The sequence below is a fragment of the Sciurus vulgaris genome (assembly GCF_902686455.1).
Source record: "Sciurus vulgaris genome assembly, chromosome: 6".
NCBI lineage: Eukaryota > Metazoa > Chordata > Mammalia > Rodentia > Sciuridae > Sciurus > Sciurus vulgaris.
In genome coordinates this window covers 106278005-106298845 of record NC_136466.1, presented here as the reverse complement: position 1 = coordinate 106298845, position 20841 = coordinate 106278005, and the positions used below count along the sequence as shown (strand labels likewise).

At 34.7% G+C, this 20841-nt stretch overlaps 1 protein-coding gene across 3 annotated transcripts in view; it reads right to left on the bottom strand.

Annotated features, from left to right (window-relative positions):
• HOMER1 (homer scaffold protein 1) overlaps nucleotides 1-20841 on the bottom strand; it is a 154762-nt gene that overhangs the window by 122688 nt on the left and 11233 nt on the right. The window contains exons 1-2 of one of the 3 annotated variants that reach the window (XM_079143584.1): nucleotides 14084-14162; nucleotides 11996-12071 (exon numbers count right to left, since the gene is read on the bottom strand). The exons of 1 other annotated variant lie outside the window; for it this stretch is intronic. In XM_079143584.1, the coding sequence (XP_078999710.1) occupies nucleotides 11996-12071; nucleotides 14084-14147 (140 nt within the window). In that variant the 5' untranslated portion in view covers nucleotides 14148-14162. Of the gene's footprint in view, nucleotides 1-11995; nucleotides 12072-14083; nucleotides 14163-20841 lie in introns of those variants that run through there. One more of the 3 variants, XM_079143585.1, reaches the window with a different exon arrangement.

Here is a 20841-nt window from a genome sequence, read left to right as displayed (position 1 = left end):
GAAGTCACAGATTATTTAAACTAAAAAAAAAATATGCTGCTCTTAAACGTGAAGACAAAGCCTAAATTTATCAAATGGGTATGTGGCAAAATTCTTTGGTTATAATTAACATTTTTTGAGAGTTTCCCCCATGGTAAGACATTTCAAAGCACTATGCCTGTTACTTAATCTTTTCAACCTTTGTGAGGTAGTTGTTATTATACTCCTTTTGAAGATGAGGAACCTAAGGCATAAAGAGGGCATATAATTAGCTCAACACAGTATACTGTCAGTGTACACACACGGTGTAGCTCTGGAGTCATATCTTCATCTTTCACTGACTTCAGTGAATGAAAGAATTCTTTTATCATATAAACCTGAAGTTCACTGCTGTCACCACCAAATCTATACCTGGCCCATGAAAGATGTTTAATGCCAGCAGAATTAAGTTCTAGATATTTGTGTCCGAAAGAAATCAAACTAAGATAGGAAAAACAGAAGAAGAAAAAGCAGAAAGTATTTTCACATGTAAAGTTCATGTGTTATCAAAGTATGCATAATCTTCCTATCATGTCCTCCCATTTAGAAATACTATGTGATGAAATCTAGCCAATGTCTGAAGCACATATGAAATACTTTGGAATTAATAACCAACTTCTGGTCTCAAGAACAAATGTATCCATTGGTGGTATTATTACTAGTATTATTTTAATTATTTACTTTTATTCTGTTACATGAGTGGAACCATTCTATCAAACACAGGTCAGAAAAGGGGATGAAGTATGATTATTGACATGACTAAAAGTAAGCTTCTGGATTCTTCCAAACCATACAATCAATCCAACTAAGTATTCTAGTACAAACTCTCTTTAAAATACAGATAAAAGATAAATGGTACCAATGCATATGTACTCACTCATCTCATAAAAACACTTAACAACCCTTAAAAATCCTTATTGGGCACAGTCATTGAAGTTGTGCTGCTGTGCTATCTCACTTCTGTCAATAAAATTCTAGCAGAGAGGCAATTATGGAGATAAATCAATAGCTTATCATTACTTTGGATGCTAATATGCTCTTCACAGTCCTCTCAGCCTTGTTGCTGAAATACTATACCTGACTATGGTAATAGCAAAAAGCTTCCAAATACCAAGTTCTCAAATATTACATGAATAAGAGTTTAATCATCAACATTGCTGAGGAATTCACTCCCTCCTATTGATGGCATTGCCTTATTTCTATATCTTCTCCAAATGAAATAATGAAAATGAAAAGATTCTAAGAAAGCATTCTAGTCCCACCTATAAAAGATTTTATATTTCCAGGAATTGTTCCAAGCTGGCTTTAGTAATTAGGGACAATCCACAAACTGTTTATTAAGCAAGTTATTTTTACTGTGTAAAACACTAATATTATACCTTTTAAATTTTAAGTGTCTTTGTGCTTGCTGTGGCAGAACATATACAAGACTTCAAGTATCTTTGAACTTACTTTTCTAATGTACCATTTACTTGCCAGCAAAAATTTTTCCCTTTCCATGGTGATCTGATCAGTATGGGCTGAGTTTCACTGTCTCAGAGGGTCTATTCTCCTCTATAACTTCTTCTATTAGTTGGATATCAGGTCACTGGATATAGATTTTTTTTTAGACCTCAGACTTCAAGGGCAACAACATTCTGCTATAAAGCAATCTGTTCAAATCAAGCTGAATAGGGAGGTTCTCAGACCATCCAGTGTTTAAAGAGTAATCAATATAACTAATCAATTGTCATTTAGATTTTTTAGGTGTTTGGATAAGGTTTTGGGGAAATTTCTGAAATGTTCTTGACAGGTAATGCACACAATTTGGTAGAGGACAATGACAGATTCTTGAGTATGGCTACCTTTTAACCATAATGAAAGATAACAGAAGACAAACCCATAGTAAATCCTAAATCCAACTTTAAGCAGGAGTTGTAAGTATGCTTCACAAGATTGTTTCGTCAATCTCTATCTTTACATTGTTATTTTCTGTCCTTGATGGGATGTCAAGACAGTAGCTAGCAAAGTGATGAAGGCATACCTCTTTAGGTATATACCACAGATTGGATAACAAATGCTAAGAATGACTGCATTGGTATAAGAAGCTGTATTCTCAGAGGACTGATGTGTTGTTTTTACTTTTTTGGTTTTGGCATGGACTATCTTGATTGATATTTATAATTAATCTTGTAGAATAGATACGGCAATCTTAACAAGGTCATTTTTACATTTAATCACATCTTCTGGTTCCTAATTTATACTACTGTCATGCACTGAATTTAATATGCTTTTGCATATTTTGAGCTCTAACAAATCTCACATGCATTGAGACAACTCACTGTACTACCATTTCTGGACTTATGGACAATAACTATAACTTTATGTTTGATGTTCAGGTTATAAATGGATAAAGATACCTTTTACATGTTAAAATTTAAAAAGCAGCAGGCCAATGAAAATTTTACTGGATGGTTCAAACTACAATTTAGTTAGAAAGGAGTCAAATACTACAAGGAACTTTAGACTACAAAGCAATCCTCATAATGGAAACAAATTATCACTAAGTTGTGCCTGATGACAAAGCCAGTTACTGACATCCAGAATAGCTTCACTTTAAACTGCATTTATCAATTCACCTCAATTATTTTAAAGTATGCTCTGTACAATGACCTCTAGGTGTAACTCAAAATTATAATTCCAATCTGTCAAAAACCAACTATAACATCACTATTTCAACATCTCAAAGTGAACTGTCAAGATAAAATGGCATAGCTAGTCCAGACTCTTTGGCCTCTGAAAGAAAGTCTTCCTGGAAAATGTCTTGCTTCAGTTTTTAAAATGCAATTCTCTATTAGTTTATACTTGAAGAAGCTGTATGCATTTTCAGTAAAAAAAAAAAAATAAAAAATTCTAAATCATTACAGGATTTCAGTCAGAAAGGCTGTATTACATAAAAATAATCTATTTATAAAATGGGTTTTATGGTTTAGTTTAGAAAGTATTTATTAGCTCTTTGAAAATTATGTGACTTTTAAGATAACCTTTTTCTTATGAATCATCAAAACCAAGTATTTGTGACGCTGGAGGAAAACATTTCACTCGTTAAAATAGTAAATAGATGGAAAACGGATGATTGAAAGAAGTAGTTACATACACCTTCTTCAAGAACTGGGTAAACTGATCAACTTTTTAAGGCAGAACTGCATTTAAAAAAAATTAACAGTTGAAAAATAGGATGTGTTCATATTCCCTTTAAATACTTATAGAAGAATAAATAATGATCCCCAAAGACATGTAGGGGTTTTTTTTTTTTTTGGCAAAAAGTATTTCACAGATGCGATTGAGTTAAAGATTTTGAGACGGAGGGAGTATCCATGACCATTTAGGTGGACCCTAAATGTAAATCACAACTGACCTTATAAAAGGGAGACAGAGGGAGACAACTACAGAGGAAGATGATATGATAAAGAAGAGGGGCAGAGAGTTTTGAAGATGCTATGCTGCTGACTTTGAAGATGGAAGAGACCATGAACTTTAGAAAGTGGAAACATTAGAAAGTGGAAAAATAAGGAAACCATTCCCCCTCTAGAGCCCCATGAGGGAGTACAGTTCTGCTGAATCCTTAACTTCAGCCCACTGAAACAGTTTTAAGCTTCTGACCTCTAGAACAATAAGAGAATAAATGTGTGTTGTTTTAAGCCACCAAATTTGAAGTAATTTGTTATAAAAGACATAAGAAATTAATACAGAAGAGGCAAACCTTCATCCAGTTAAAATCTATTAATTCATCACCATTTACAGAATGAGTTCTACTAAAAATTCTACTAAAAATGTTCTAATATCTCAAATATTGTTTCTTTAGTAGTAACAGAATTACTGAAAAACAGTATAAAATTTTAACAAAAGCAATTTTCTATTTATTAAAGCAATTTTAGGCACCAAGACAACTGGGTATTTTAAACTGCAGTGTAATTTGATGAAAATTAAAGCTGAAGAATAACAAATTATTGTCATGGAACAAGTTACAATAGTTCAAAAGTAACAAGAGTAGTTGAATGGGCCTATTTTTCTTCTCATATCAAACCAACATGTTATCCACAAGTAGTATTGTTACAAAAATGAAACAGGTTTTAAGCTAAAAAGTGAAGGAACTTTTTTTTGAATTTTTATTACATGTAAATGTGTGTATATGTGTATATTTGTGGGGGGGGGGTCCTCCTTTATATCTCAAAACAACTCTAAGATATAAAAGAAGTTATATTAAAAAAAAAAAAAAAAAAAAACCAAGATTTGTTGGAAGGCGGGGGAGAGTTTATATAATGGCTAGTAGTGGTATTTCTGGGATTCAAATCCAAGACTCCAAAGACTTTTCACTATTCCCAAAGAAAAGAATGATGTCTAGTCATTAAAAAACTAACATTGGTTCACTTTTTTCTTTACTTCTGAGTAACTCGGTGATCAACTCAAAAGTCTCAATATAAATCTTTGCTACTGTCATGCTAGCAAAAGATATCCTATTTCTTCACTCTCTCTGTGACAGGCATTATTATAATTCTATATAAGTATTAGAAAATATTCTACTTATTAAGCCTTTACACAAACTGAGAATTTTAACTTTCCTAATGTAAAAGAACTTTTAATAAGTCGTGACCCTCCAATATGAAGCACAGTGTCATTATCTCATTCATTCCTTCAACACATATTTCTTGACTATCCATTCTTTGCCAGTACTGTTAGGCAAAATGACAAGTAAAACAATCTTGTAAAATCAACAGTCTAGTGGGGAAGTGGAGCAGACAACTAAGTTATCAAAAGTTATAATTTGTAGTGTCATGAAAGAACAATGCAAAGAAACAGGAATACAAAAAGACTTAACCATCACACCATGTTCTACTTGCACCACACAAAGAAGGCAGTCTGTATAAATGATTACTAATCATTTATGGTGCATATCTACCTAAAATAAGCTTCACATTCTCCATCTTTTTAATGGCTTTTTCTGTCATCACTTAGGTATGGGATGACCTTTGGACAGCACTTTTAGACTCTCCAAGTAAACACTCAGCACCAGTTTTGTCTCCTTTGTGGCAATTGTCACATTACAACTTTATTTTTAACTGCACCATTACTTCAGGTCTATTCCCAGACCTTGATAGATTGGCAGGAACTGGAACTATCTTCCCACCTTTAATAAAATATGGGACAAATACACAAAATAGACAGCACAGCACAGCAATCCCTGAGAGAAGGAAAGCAACTTTGTTTTATAAATACTTCCACTTACCAGAGAGGGTTTCCATACCCAGAGCACAGGGAGAGAAACCCTAACAGAGCCTTGAGTTTAGGACAGGTTAGAAATGGGAGAGGCATAGCAGCTAGAAATCATAGGACAAGAGTATCAGAGAGGAGAGAGATGAAAAGTTACACAGAAAGAGCATTCTAGAAATCTAGAGGGTCCTTCTCATGTCCTCAGCTGAATAGTGATCAGTACAACCCGTAAGAAAAAAACCCAAGGCCAAATAAGAAAAAGAAAGGCCAAAGAAAGAGCAGGGGCTGGGGAGATAGCTCAGTTGGTAGAGTGCTTGCCTTGCAAGCACAAGACCCTGGGTTTGATCCCCAGCACCACAAAAAAAAAAAAAAAAAAAAGAGCAGACAAAAAAAAAAAACCTCAAGTCTTACAAAAGTAAAGAATGGTTCATGTTCCACCCATCCAGAAGAGAACATGGCATGATGGGTAAGGTATTCACAAAAGTATTTCCTCTGTAGTGAGCTAAAATTAGCCATAGAGTAAAAGGTTAAGAGTCCTGCACAACACTGCTTAAGATCAAGCCTTGAAAAGATCATACAGTTTCCAAGTAACTTAAGTCCCAGAACAAAACTCAAGAATATCTGAAAGCATGCAAAAACAATCAGCACCCAATAAAGGAAAATTCTAAATATCTAACATTCAATGGATTAGTAAAATACAATCCATAATAAAAAATAAAAATATACTCAGAAATGATATATGATAAATGATATGACAGACTTGTAGACAAAGACATTAAGGTAGTTATTATAACTACAATCCACTATTAAACAAGGTTGAAGAAAGCACAAGCAGTTAAAAGACCTGAACCTATAAGACAGTCCCAGATCAATTTTCTAGAGATCTAAAAGTGAAAAATACAATGGACAATGTGTTTAACTGCAGAAGGAAAAGAAAAATTACTTAAAAGATAGAAATGAAGAATTTCAAAAGCAAAAAAAAAAAAAAAAAGAGTATCAATGGGATTACTATGGAATAACTTTAAGCAACTTAAACTCCAAAGGAGCGAATAGAAGAAAACAAGTGAAAAAACTGCAGTTAATTTTTACAAATTTGATGATATTGAAAAGCCAGACTCAAATCCTCAACAAGCAGTTGGACGTGGTGGTACATGCCTATAATCTCAGAACTTGGGAGAATGAGGCAGGAGGATTGCAAATTCGAGACCAATCTCAGTAATTAAGTGAGACCCTGTCTCAAAAAACTAAAATAAAAAGAGTTAGGGATACAGCCCAGTGGAAAAGCACCCCTGGGTTCAATTCCTAGTATGTAACAACAACACACATACATACACACACACACACACACACACACAAGTAAAAAGATCAACAAACCTCAAGCACAAAAAACAAGAAGAAAATTATACCAAGGACATCATAATCAAATATAATGATAAAGTAAAAGTCTTGAACACAGTCTTGGGGTGGTAGAGCATATTACATAGAAAAATACAAATGATAGCAGACGTCTCATTGGAAACAAACGCAAGCCAGAAGACAGTGGAACAACATCTTCAAAGTACAGAAGGAACAAAACCCCACCAACCTAGTATTCTCTACTTAGCAAACTATCTTTCAGAAATTAAGATAGAATTAGGATTATGGAAATGTCTTGGAACTGAACAGTGGAAATGATTATATAACACTGTGACTATACTACCAAACACTGAATTAGACACTTTTTAAATGGTTAATGGTTAATTTTATGTTGCATGAATTTTAGGTTGCTATCTGGATCTATTCAAAGATATGAAGAGCAACAAAAATGGCAAATATGAGGATGAATGTAACTTATTTTAAAATTTCTTTAGAAAGATAATTAAGTAAAAAATAATAAAGTATTGAGATTTATAACATTATAAGTAAAAATAAAAACAATAATAACAAAGGTAGGGGAATGACACTCTACAGTAAACTTTTCATATCCATGAGTTGCCTATTCCTGGACTTAACCAACCACAGACTGAAAATACTTGAGGGAAAAAAAATGCATCCATACCAATTATTTTATATGTTCTTATTCCCCCAACGATATAGTACAAGAACTATCTTCACAGTATGTATATTGTAGTACTATAAGTAATCTAGAGATAATTCAGAGAGAGAGGGCTAGGGATGTAGCTCAGTGGTAGAGAGCTTACCTGGCATGCTCTGGGTTAAATTGTCAACACCAGAAAATAAAGTATGTGGGAAGATGGATGTGGGTTATTTGCAAATACTATGCTATTTTATATAAGAGACCTGAGCATCCATAGATTTTGGTATCCATGGGTGATCCTAGATCCAACAACCCGCCCACCCCATGGATTATGGACAAATGTACTACTCTAAAATTCTTATTGTATTTAAAGTGGTATCATTTCGCTTGCAAGAACACTGAAATGAGTTCACAATGTTTATTATAAACCCTGAAAAATATTAGAAGACAAAAGAGAGAAAGAAAGGAGATAAAAGCAATCATAACAATATTATATAAAATAAGGCAAATGAGCTGGGCACAAATGTGCATGCCTGTAATTCCAGTGACTTAGGAGACTAAAGGAAGAAGATTTTAGTTCAAGGCCAGCCTGAACAACTTAGCACAACTCTGTCTCAAAAAAAAAAAAAAAAAAAAAAGAGGAGGGAGGTAAACAAAGAACAGATGGGACAAAGAGAAAACCTAAGATGATAGGTTTAAACACCAACATATCAACCATCATATTAAATATATTCAGTTTAAACACTCCCAATTAAAAGGCAGAGATGGTCAGGTTGGATATGAAGCAATAAACTACTATATGATACTACAATAAAACCATTTTAAATATAAAGATACATGTAGGTCAAAAGAAAGAGGATGCAAAAAGATACATCCTGCAAACATTAATCATAAAGTTTGCCCCATTCCCAAATTGCAAGCTCTATGAGGGCAGAGGTGAAGTGCATTTTGTTCACCCTTATATCCCCAATAACCAGCAAGGATGCACACAGTATTAAGTGAACAAAATCCATTAAAAATTATGAAAATTTCTGCAAATTATTATGGTTCCCAAGCTACAATATCATCATTGCTCCAAGTTTTAAAAAACTATATTCATCGGAGGCTATCAACAGCTGTTCTTGCTGTTGCCTGCTACCTGGCCTCCCAAGAAACCTGATAACCTATCTTTCTCAGGACTGTGCCAAAGATAAAACAATGGTTTTGAGTAAGGATCTATTAACTTTCCTTGAGCAAAGTTATATCTATTTGGTTATTGCCTGAGAGTACCGAGTATTTCTTAGCCATCAGGCCTTCTTCTCAACATAAATATTTTAAGGACCAGTTGGGAGTTCTCTTGCCGCTCTTGAAGAGGGTGCTAGAGGAACAGAAAATCAATTTCTGGTTTTGAGTTTTTAAAGTATGAGAAGGGTAAGCAGAAATTTAACTGTATGAACTGCCTTTTCCCACCTCATCCCCAACAAAATTTATACATACACATTTCTCCTCTCCACCCTTTCCTCACCTTAAACTAAGCAGGACATGAAATATGAGGAATTGAAGGACTGACTCCTGATATTTTGAGTCTGTTCCCTTTTTCTCAAAAAGTCTGGAACATGCTTTTATTAGTGCAAATGTGGTATGAAGTGTTTATAATTGTAAATTACAAACATAAATTTTGCCCAGCCTGGTGGTGCACGCCTATAATCCCAAGGACTCTGAGGCAGGAGAATTGCAAGTTCAAAGCCAGTCGCAACAACTAAGTGAGGCACTAAACAACTCAACGAGACTGTCTCTAAATAAAACACAAAAAGGGGCTGGGGATGTGGCTCAGTGGAATAAGAGCACCTGGGTTCAATCCCCAGTACCAAATAAAAAAGAAATAATAACAACACACTTTAATATTTAACCGGTACAATGCTAGGTACCAGGTATATACCAGAGCCTAACCCTCAGATTTAAAGAGATAATTACAAACTGTGTAAGTGTTGCCAAGGAAAATAGAGCTGTGAGAAAGCACAGAATTAAAATGGAAGGGATAACTAACTTAGGTTGAAGAGTTAGCCAAACTAGAATCTGAAAGTGTGTTTCAAATTCAAGCAACAGCATGCATGTGGTAAAAGTACCTTCTCCAAAGATGGCTGCAACTATATCTCTAGTCCCTCTTCTAGAACCTTGCCATCTCCTTATAAAGAGGTGGAGTCTATATGCTTTCCCTTTAAACCTGGGTGAGCCTTTAATAACTTCCTGGACCAAAATAAGGAGGTAAAATTGACTACATATTTGAATCTAGGCTGTAATAGGCCAATCAGCTTCAGCCTAGTTCTCTTAGGATACTCACTCTTAGCACCCAGCCACCATGCTGTAAAGAAAGCCAACCCCAGCCTATGGAGCAGAATCAAAACCCCCAATCCCAGCTGAGTGCCCTGACAAACATCAATACTAGCTTGACAACCACATAAGTAAGCCAATTAAAAGAACTCAGAGCTCAACAAATGACATGTAGAACAGAGATGAATCATTGTTTCACAAGCTATGCCCAAACTGCATATTTGTGAACTAAATAAATGGATGGGTATTGTTTTAAGATCTAAATTTTTGGAGAGCGTGTTATATAGCAGGAGATAATGAAAACAATGTGCCAAGATCTTGAGACTGGCAAGAGCTTGGCAGGTTCTAGAAAATGAAAAGTACAGTATGCTTAGAACAGAGATCAAAAACAACCCATCAACACAATATCAGCAGTAATCACAATAGCTAATATTTAGTATTTACTGATATGCAGGCATTCTTGTAGGTGATTTATAAGTTATTCAAAATTACAAGCCTAATGGTAAATACTATTAGAACACTATTTATACATGGGAAAAATGAGGCATGGAGCAGTTAAGTGACCTGCCCAGGATCACAAATTCAGTCTAGTTCAAAAGCCCAAGTTATTAAGAATGCCACATTGCCTCTCAAAGAATAGAATGACAAAAAGGGTTTAGAAAGGTAAATCAAGCCCAGATTCTTACAGACTATGGCAGAAAGTTTAGGTATTAGTTTATGAGCAACAGGACACTACTGAAGAGTTTTAAGCAGGGTAGTTTTTAATCCAATTCATTTTAAAATAAAATATATACAAACATATGTGTACATATATATGTATATGTATGTATACAAATATATAAAAATTAAAAAAATATATAAATAAAAATCTGGTTGCAGGGGGAAAACAGATTAGATCAACTTTAAAAGAGAGAAAGAGAAACATCAAGACACTGTTATGACTCCTAGTGTAATACAACAGCAGGCAGGAAACAGACCACACCACATATGATGTATTATTGGGTGAAAAAAAAAATCAAATTTGAATTTGATCAAGCCTATCTAGCTACAGGTTTACCAGGAATAGAATAGAGGACCATGTTAAATGACACTATGTGGTTACAGTCTGCCAAATCCAGAATGTTCAAAATTCTACAGGACAAATTTGATAAGAAAAAGGCAGGGGAAAGGAGAAGGCATTTATAGTTTAAAAAATACTGAGGAACATACCCACCAATACAATATATGGACCATATCTGTAAACTAATTTGAACAATCTAATGATAAAAACAATTGATGAGGCAATTAAGGACTTCCAATCATGATGAGATATTAAGGAATTCTTGCAGGTTCTTTTTATGGCACAATGGTGTTGTAAATTTTTTTAAAAGGCTTTATGTCTTAGTGATACATATTCAAGTATTTATAAGTAAAATTTATGATATATAGAATTTGCTTTAAAAATCTATAGAGGGACAAGCAATATATAGATGAAACAATGTGAGTCATATGTTAATAACTGTTGAAGCTAGATGATGGATGCATTGGTGCTAAATCATACAATCTACTTTTGTATGCTTAAAATGTGTCATAATACAAAGCTTAAATTTTTAAAAATTCAGGAGTCTGTAGAAACTCCCAAAATTCAACTAAAGTAAAGCTGTAAACTCAGGCAGAAATGACAGGCTAATGACTAAGTATAAAACCTCCTCCAGTATTTTGCGTTTTCCTTCATGCAACCCAAAAGCATATAACTATGTAAATTATAATAGGTAAATTATGAGAGGTGTTTAGGCAGTACCTCTAGCACTCTCAGTGGGCAATGAGGTCCTGACATACCCAAGTGTCAGGTAGAGATAAATGCATAATATTAATGCAGCACTAGATATCCAATCAACTATCCTTATTCATCAGGCAAACTCCTGATTTGGATTCCAAAGAATTTGTCCCTGTAGGAAAGAATGTGTTGGCTTACTAATAATTTATCATTCCAATTTATACATCAGTCTCTAACATTTCATATGGTAAATCAGTCCATAAAGCCCCAAACCAAACACTTAAATAAACAACTGGTAAGCTAAAAAGCCCACCCTGTGCAATGTGATGACCATACCATAATGCTGTTAACTTTTCACTATGGAGCTTTCTCTTACTGTAAATTGTTCACATAGCAGTAGGGCTGTCTGGTATTACTAAAACATACACAGATAATAAACAGAAAATGTTAAATGTAGTAGGAATAGGAACCATTCACCAAGTGCTTATTAGTATATCAAGCACTAGACCCTCTGAATACATTTCACCTAAACTGTAATGCTAGAAGGAGCATATGCTCCCACTTTATAGAGAGGAAAATTATGTTAAAATCAAGATCACACAGCCAGGGCTCAGGGATGTGTGGGTCAGTGGTAGGGCACTCACCTAGCATCCATGAGGTCCTGGGTTTGATCCTCAGCACTACATAAAAATAAAAAGAAGGTATTGTGTTCACCTACAACTAAAACAAAATATTTTTAAAAAGATCACACAGTCAATTTCAGGATTAAGCTAGTCTTCAAACCTATACCTGATGCTAAGCCAAACAAACAGTCTCTTAAAATGTTGTAGACTAAATAAATTCTCATAGGGTTGCAGTTACCAAATCCAAAATACAATCTCTATTGAGTATATGTGTAATAATTTGAATACCTAGTGTGTGCCAGACATTCTGCTAAGAATTGAGGGAAATGTACAAACAGGAAACACATCAGACCCTATTCTCAAAGGGGTTTCTTGAAAAAATATTTTTAAATAGAAGATAATTACAATACAAATAAGAAGTGATAGGCTGGAGTTATAGCTCAGTGGTACAGCACTTGCCTAGCACGTGATGAAGCACTGGGTTGGATCCTCAGTGCCACATAAAAATAAATAAAATAAAGATACTGTACTCATCTCCAAATATAGGCAAGGCAATATAAAGTGCTATAAGGATTCAGAAAAGTGATTTCAAAATACATTTGAAAAACATAAAAACTCATAGAGCAATCCTTAGTTTAGGCTGGCATTGTATTAATGGATTACTGTATTAACTATTTTACATTTCTCTTTGTAGAGGAAAGAACACAAGCCAGCAATAGAAGGACAGGCCCTACCATCAACTAGCAATGGGACTTTAGGCAAAAAACTGCTTTAAAAAAAAAAAAAAAGAAAAAAAAAATCACACAGGTACCACTTTACAAGAGACAATTCTATACCCGAAAAACAAAAGGACATAAAATTTTTTAAAAAGGCAAAATAAGTGATCTCTAAGGTTCTTTCCTCTATCTACATGAAACATCTACTTTAAAATGTATTACTATGACTTTATACTTCTGCTCAAGTTGACCACAACATTTAAACTACCAAAAGAAAGTGTCAAACCAGTACATACATCTGATCTAGTACTGGTCTAGTACCAAACCAGTACATACATCTATTAATAGATGATATATTTTTAAGTGAATTAAAATTTCACTCTAATGCTTAAAATCCTCCAGAAACTCCTAAGATCCCCACCAACTGACCCAAAGGGAACCTAAGAAGCCTACTAGCATAATTTGACTTATAGGACCTAGAAGTACCTGACTAGGCAAGAGGACTAGGTTGCATTCCTATTCAAGTCTCTGATATATCTAAAGACTGTGGAGAGAAATATTTTTTAAAATGTGTCATGTGCCAAGCACTGAAGATACAATTCATATTAAAACACAATCCCTTGCCAGATGCAGTGGCACACACCTATAATCCCAGAGGTTGAGGATGAAGCAGGAGAATCACAAATTTGAGGCCATCCTCAGCAACCCTGTCTCAAAATAACAAATAAAAAAGGGTTGGGATGTGACTCAGTGGTTAAGTGCCCCTGGCTTCAATTTCCTGTAACACCCCCACTAAAGGTAGAATTTTTCTTTTTGGTATATTATGTTCCCTACTGTCATATTCCCAAAATTTATGAGTGCCCAGGTATATAAGTACCCAACAAACACTTGTTGAATGAATCTATAAATAAGGAAGTCCCTGCCCTCACAACACTTAAAAGAGTCCAAAGTAACGCTACCATAAGAATTTAGAAACAAATTTCTGGGTGATAAATATGAACAAATTTTTTTTTATTTTTTTATCTTCTTGTATATGAAATTCCAGTTTCAGTAATTTAACAATACTTGGCCTTAAAGCTTCCCAAAATTGGATGACAGGTTTAATAAACAAGACCAAATTCAAGTATTAAATGTTTTTTTCCTAGATGGACCAATTAGATGGGTTAACTATACAGGAAAGTTTTCATAAAAACAGTATTAAGTGTATCTTATAAAATTTCTTAAAGTAGTATTAGTGATCATTCAGATAATATACAATATTTCAACCTCAACTTCCTTACTAGAAAGTAATACTTTCATGGCCCCCAGATCAGAATGAGAATCGGTAAAATCAGAACATTAAATAAATGAGTTCTTAGAAAATAAAAGAGAGAGAGAGAAAAGGAAAACACACCTTTTTTGCATGCATATTTGATTGGAAGAGAACAGATAAACAGAAGTTTGCCTTCTTTCCTCATTTCTTGCTTAATTAATGAACCTTATCAGTTCTGGAACTACTCTGTCAGTTGGCTATTTTCCTTATGTGCAAAATAAAGGAAAAGGTAGTCCAAAAAAAAAAAAAACAAACAAAAAAAACCAATAGTAGTAACAGCTGAATTTATGAAGTTCTGACAACATGCCACATTCTTTTAACAACTTTTTAGATATTTTATTCCTTTATTTTCACAATTCGTTCCCATTTTACAGATAAGGAAACTGAGACACCCAAATAACTTGCCCAAGGTCACAGGGCTAATAAGAGGATCACTAATTTAAAACTTGCCACTATCTGGCTGTAGAAACCTCACCAGGTTGCTAAATGGGTCTGCCTGAACTGATGTTATGTTATGTTGTTATGTCAGTTATGCTATGCTATGCTATGCTATACCAAGATTATAGCTTCTGTGGCCTAAATCTCTATGCCAGGATTAAAGAAAAGAAAAGAAAAGAAAGAAAAAAGAAAAGAAAAGAAAAGAAAAGTTACTTTATAAAAAGGAACATATGTGATTAATTTAGAGCTTGGAGATGAATTACATTTTACAGAACAAAGGATAAAATGTATGTCATTTTGAAACCTGTCTCAATTGATTCTTCTAATAAAAACTGCTCAATGAAATAGTTAAAATGAATTCCTTCAGCATCAAAGTCCATATTAAAAAAAATACTATGTAAGCTATCATAAGATCAGAATCAGTACAGGGGTACAGGTGCTAGAGTGACTAGAAGAACACAAAAGCTTACCTTATCCAGAAAGTTTTAAAATGTTTATCAAGAATAAGACAGGATAAGCTGCAAAACTGTTTCCAAAATAATAATATACAGAGTTCTCAGTAGGAATCAGAGTAAGTACTTTTATCAACCAACTTTTCTGACTCTAGGCATGAAAGAAAAAAAGCCTATTAGAAGAATCCTTATACCTTTGTTTGCGTCACTGTAAGTGAATGTGTTCTGTGCATGGTGTTTGTATTAGGCAAAAATGGGAGATAGGAAGTTGAATATTAAATGTAGTCCCAGCCCTCCAAAAAGCTCCCAGACTTTTCACAGTACTTAGTTTCAGGATATTTTCCTCAGAAAAAGATATCAACTGTTAAAAAATTGGTAGTATTCTGGCAGACTTATTAGATTGATCTTCCAAGATAACAATGTTCTCTATAGAAATAAAAGGGCAACTAAAAGAGGGGGGGAAAGTATATGTTCAAATAATTTGAATAGAACATTAAAAATTTGGACATTCCTATTTCATGCTTCATTTTCAGAACAATGAAAATTCTTCGACCTACTCAAGTACAGCAGTAACAGACTACTTTCAAGAGCATAGACTTGGCTCCTCATCTGTATGGCTCTCTAAACTACTCAATGTTCAGGGTTGATAATCTCTCCCATTCTTCCCTCTCTTCCCAAGGATCTGACCGGTCTTATAGTCTCTACATTCAGCAGATGGCTCTGTCTTTTACATTTACTAGAATACAAGCTTCACAAAGGCACGGTTCCTTGTTCACAGATGTATGTGATACTTAGTGTCTGACTACAGGAAATGATGAACGAACAGAGGAAATGGAGTCCATCCAGCTCAGGAACTCCCTGTCTCCTGCCCTTAACCTCCAAACTCCATCTAGTCATATCCTTCCTTACAATAAGATATTTCCTCCAACTTAAAGTTAACTATTCCACCTGTGCTCCAGATCCCATTCTCTCCCATTGGTTTCCTCAATAATCATCCCTCTCTGTCGTAATCTTAAAATACACTAGCTATGGACTCCTCTCCCAGGGCCTAAAGAATGTTTAATCCCATTTTGGGAAAAAAAAAAAAAAAAAAGTTTCCTGAATATTAGTTTACTGAAGCTATACTCTATTTTCAAAGATACTTGGTCTTAAGGAAGTATACATCTCTAATCTGCTTCCTCAACCTTCATCTGTAGCAATCTGGTTTCCATCACAATTTACCCAATTTCATTGCTACTGATTGCCTCATTTGATGATTCTATTACATTTGATCCTGGATACTCACTTTTTGAAACTCACTCCCTTTCCTGGTTTTTGAAATGATATTCTCAGCTACTTTGCCTATGTCCTAAATGACTATTCCCCTGAGATAACCTGATCTGTTCTTTTCTATAAATACCCTGAATGAGCTCATACACATTCATAATGTCAACCAATATACATTCTAATGATCCCCAAAATGCTATCCCCAGTAGAGTACTTTTTTTCCTAAATATCAGACCTGGGTATATAACTATAAAATATTCCCATGTGGATGACCATAAACATCAACTTTCAATCTGTCATCTCATCCTTGCTTCTCTTTTCCTGGTTCCCTATCTCAACTAATGGCTAACAAGCCAATCTCCTCATTTCCTACTCCACTATCCCAATTATCTAGTTCACTGTCAACCCTATAAACATTACTACTTAAATCTGTTGAATCCAGACCCTAATCTGTTTTAACTCAAGCCATTATTCTTAAGTTGCTATAATTAACCTATTTTGCAATTCTATTTTGAGTGTCTCTAAGGTTCTCAAATATTTTGCGCACATCTACCTAGCCCTCCCTCAAGAACAACACTTTCTCCATTTTGCAGTCTGTGTGGTTAATCTAGAACACAAGGATGGTAATAACTAACAGTCTAAAACTGTTCTATTATTCAACATTAAAACAACAGCTTCTAAAGAGGGTACAGGAAGTTTTCTTTCATTTCTATTTTTGTTTTATCTTATATATAAATTTATATATATACACCTATGATAAAGATAAACACAAATATATGCACACACATAGGGTATGTAATTAATATACACATATGAAGGAAAATGTTCAAAATCTTTTATGAATGAGTACCATATCAAGACTACAGGAACACAACTAATCCAGAGGAAAAGCACAATCCTCTTAACATGACACAATCATGACCTGGCCATTAACTATCTTTCTAGTTACATCTTCCTTAACTACCTTAACTTTCCAATTAGCATACTTCATCTATGCCACCCCTCTGAAATGCCCTAACTTTCCCCACACATCTCCCTCCTCCACAACTTTTGTTTGTTTTTTAAGGCTCAAAACAAACATAAATGGTTGTATGAAATGCCCCTGACCTTACAAAATAGAAGTGGGCTCTGCCTTCTCTGGGCTCCCAAACACAAAGTACATATCTTATTTCAGCACTTAAATCACAGTAATATAATTTCTTGTTTACATGTGTAACTACTCATCTTTATATTGCCAGTGTCTAGCATGACTCATGACACAAATTGTTTGTCTTTTGTTTTTATTTTTTGGTACCAGGGATTGAACTCAGGGGCACTTAACCACTGAGTCACATCTCCAGCCCTTTTTTGTATTTTAGTTAGAGACAGGGTCTCACTGAGTTGCTTAGTGCCTCACTAAATTGCTAAGGCTGGCTTTGAGCTTGAGATCCTCCTACCTCAGCCTCTTGAGCTGCTGGGATTAGAGGCATGCACCAACTGACCCAGTTTAATTTATATATATATAAATGCTGAAGACGCAAGATGTTAGAGGACAAACTGTAGCAACACCTTAGTTACCCAACACCACTGAGAGAAGTATATGATTTATTTTGCTGAAGAGTTTGGGTTGATGGTCAATTTTAAGTTTTTAATTTTAAAATATGCTTACATCATGCATTGAGTTTCCATGTGTTGGTTACAGGGAGAGATTTTTTAGAAAGCAGACACTTTATCATCTACCAAATTCCAATCAATTAACCGTCAACATTGTCAAAACATTCTGAAAGATGTCATATAAATTCAAGAGCTAAGGGCTCAGTGATTCTGGTCAAACATGGCAAATTAATTGCACACATTTATCTTCCTGTTCTAAAATTCCATTAAAATGAAAGTAAAGGGAAGAAGAAGGTATAAACCCATAACAGTAAAGAACAGAAATTTTAACACAAGTTTTCAAAGATGAAAAACAGGAGAAATAGTACCTGACTGGGCAAAACCAAGGAAACCACAAAGTATATACAAAGGGGAGCTAAGTGCACAACTTGCTGCCCAGAATTTAGAGGAAAGAAACTACAGAGAAGGTGTGAGGTATGCTTCTGAAATTGTGGAGTAAATTCAAAGTTCAAAATAACACAGAAATGAGAACCCATAGCAGCTCCAACAATCATTCAACTAACCCTTCTCAACAGCAAAAAACAAGAGTGAGGCCTAAAATAAGAGCACTAAGAAAGACAGTGGAATGAATCTGATATAACTTTCCTATCAGAAAATCTCACCATCTACAAGACTGAGATACTAATTTTAAAAAGATACATTCCATGTTTGTATAAATATTTCAAAATAGATTTTACTGTCATGTATAACTAAAAAGAACAAATTAAAAAAATACATACTTCCAGAACTTTTCTGATTCTAGCATTAAAAGAGACACAGAGTCTGTGAACAGAATCATGTTCTAAAACTCATCATGTTTTTCATATTACAGCAGATAATATGCCACCTAGATATACACATGGAAAAATACACTTATCTTTCTCTTAGAATTCAAACAGGTGTCTATTTGTGTAGATGAAGATTCTTTTCTGAAGAAATTGAACAGTCTCAGAGAGAAAACCTACAATCTCAGAGAATAGGCCTTGCCATACTGACACTTGGAGACTGCCCATGGAAAAGCCCAGTTCACTGCCTAAATCCCTAATATGAAGGCCACCAATGGCAGACCCCAATAATTTACAAAGAACTTTTAACCAGTCAGTGTCTCACTCATACACAGCTGAGGATCACCAGATATTCTAGCAAAGTTTCCAAATGAAATAAGAAACTAAATCAACAAAAAAGGAACATGAAAAAATTTAATAGAAAACAAATCTTCAAAATACTGTATGTCCTCAAATAAATAAGATATTGAGAAGAGGACTTAGAAATTAAAAATTATGTAGAGATTAAAAATTCAATCTTGGAGTTGGAAGATGAAGTCAAGGAAATTCTCTTAAAAAGCAAAAAAAAAGAAAATAAAAAGGCAGACAAAACAGAGGTCTACCATCCAACTAATAGGCAGTTCAAAAAAAGCACAGAGGGAACATGGGTTAAGAAAATATGTCTTGCCAAGCATGGTGACACACACCTGTAATCCCAGTGACTCAGGAGGCTGAGGCAGAAGGATTATAAATTCAAAGTCAACCTTAGTAATTTAGTGAGGCCCTAAATAACTTAGAGGGACCCTGTCTCAAAATAAAATAAAAAGAGCTGGGGGTGTGGCTCACTGGTACAGCACTTACCCAGCATGTGTGAGGCTCTGGATTCAATCTCCTGTACTGCAAAAACAATAATGAAATGAGTAGATAAATTGATATTTGAACATTTGGAAAACACCCACAAGTACATGTGGTATGCCAGGGAGAATTCTAAAATGAGCCAGGATTACCATCCCCTAGTAGGCATTTTCTGTATAATCCTCTCCTCTTGAGTATGGGTAGAATCAGGTTTTTCTTCCCCTCAGATCAAAGTTACATTTTTGGAAACTGTAAAGGAGGAGGGTCCCCACAATAGAATGATACACAAATGATCAGATCATGAATCAACTGATTGTGAGTTAACCAAAAGAGAGCTTATCCTGAGTAGCCTGGATCTATTCAGGTGAATTCTGTAAAAGATGAATCAGAGGTTTCTATTGCTGGCCTTGAAAATACAGTCTCTGAAAGCTGCAAGCAAGAAAATGAATTCTACTGACAACCACAGCTGAGTGAAAGAGGATGCCCATCCATGGATAAGAAATACCTATTCCCAGCTGACACCTTGATTGTTGCCTTATGAGACCCCAAGAGGAAGATCCAGCTAATCAGTGCCAGGACTCCTAATCCACAGATATGAGAAAACAAATGGATGTTGTTTTAAGTCACCAAAGTGTTAGCAATTTGCACACAGCAAAAGCTAATATTTATGTCATGTGGACAAACTTAAAGAAATTAAAGTAAAACAAACAACTTAGAAGGAAATCATATTTCCTTCCAAAGCAGAAAATTTCAGTCAATGCAGTATCAGTTTAAAAACAATAATAAAGATACATTTATAAGTACCAGAAAGTAGAAGAAATGTGAAGAAAGTAGAAGAAAAGTAGAAGAAACTCTGAAGAAATGTGCATAAACAGGGCACAGTGTTGCAGGCTTGCAATCCAAGCTACTTAGGAGACAGAGACAGGAGGATCACAAATTCCAGGCAGGCCTCGGCAACTTAGAAAGATCCCATCTCAGGAAAAAGTAGGGTGGAAAGAGGGACTGAGGATACAGTTCTGTGGTGTAATGCCTGCCTATCATGTGCCAAGCCCTCAGTTCAACTCCAAGTACTATTTAAAAAAAAAAAAAAAAAAAAGGAAAGGAAAGGAAAGAATGGGCATAACTGGTAATTACTGCTACAAACAATCGGATTTAAGGAGAAAGATCAGTTTCAAGTTATCCTTGATCTTTCAGCTTATAAAAACAGATATGCAGCAGCTAAATCAGGTTGTATGTCTCCTAGTTTCAAAATTATACCTTCTATAACTTGAAAGGAGACAAAGAACCTTTAGAAATCATTAAAGCTTCTCACATTTCTAAGTTTTATTTATCAAATGCCATCTCTCTTCAACAGAGGGTCTCCAGAGCAGCAGTATCAGCATCACTTGGGAATTTGTTAGATCAGCACATTTGTGGGCTCCAATCCTAGAAA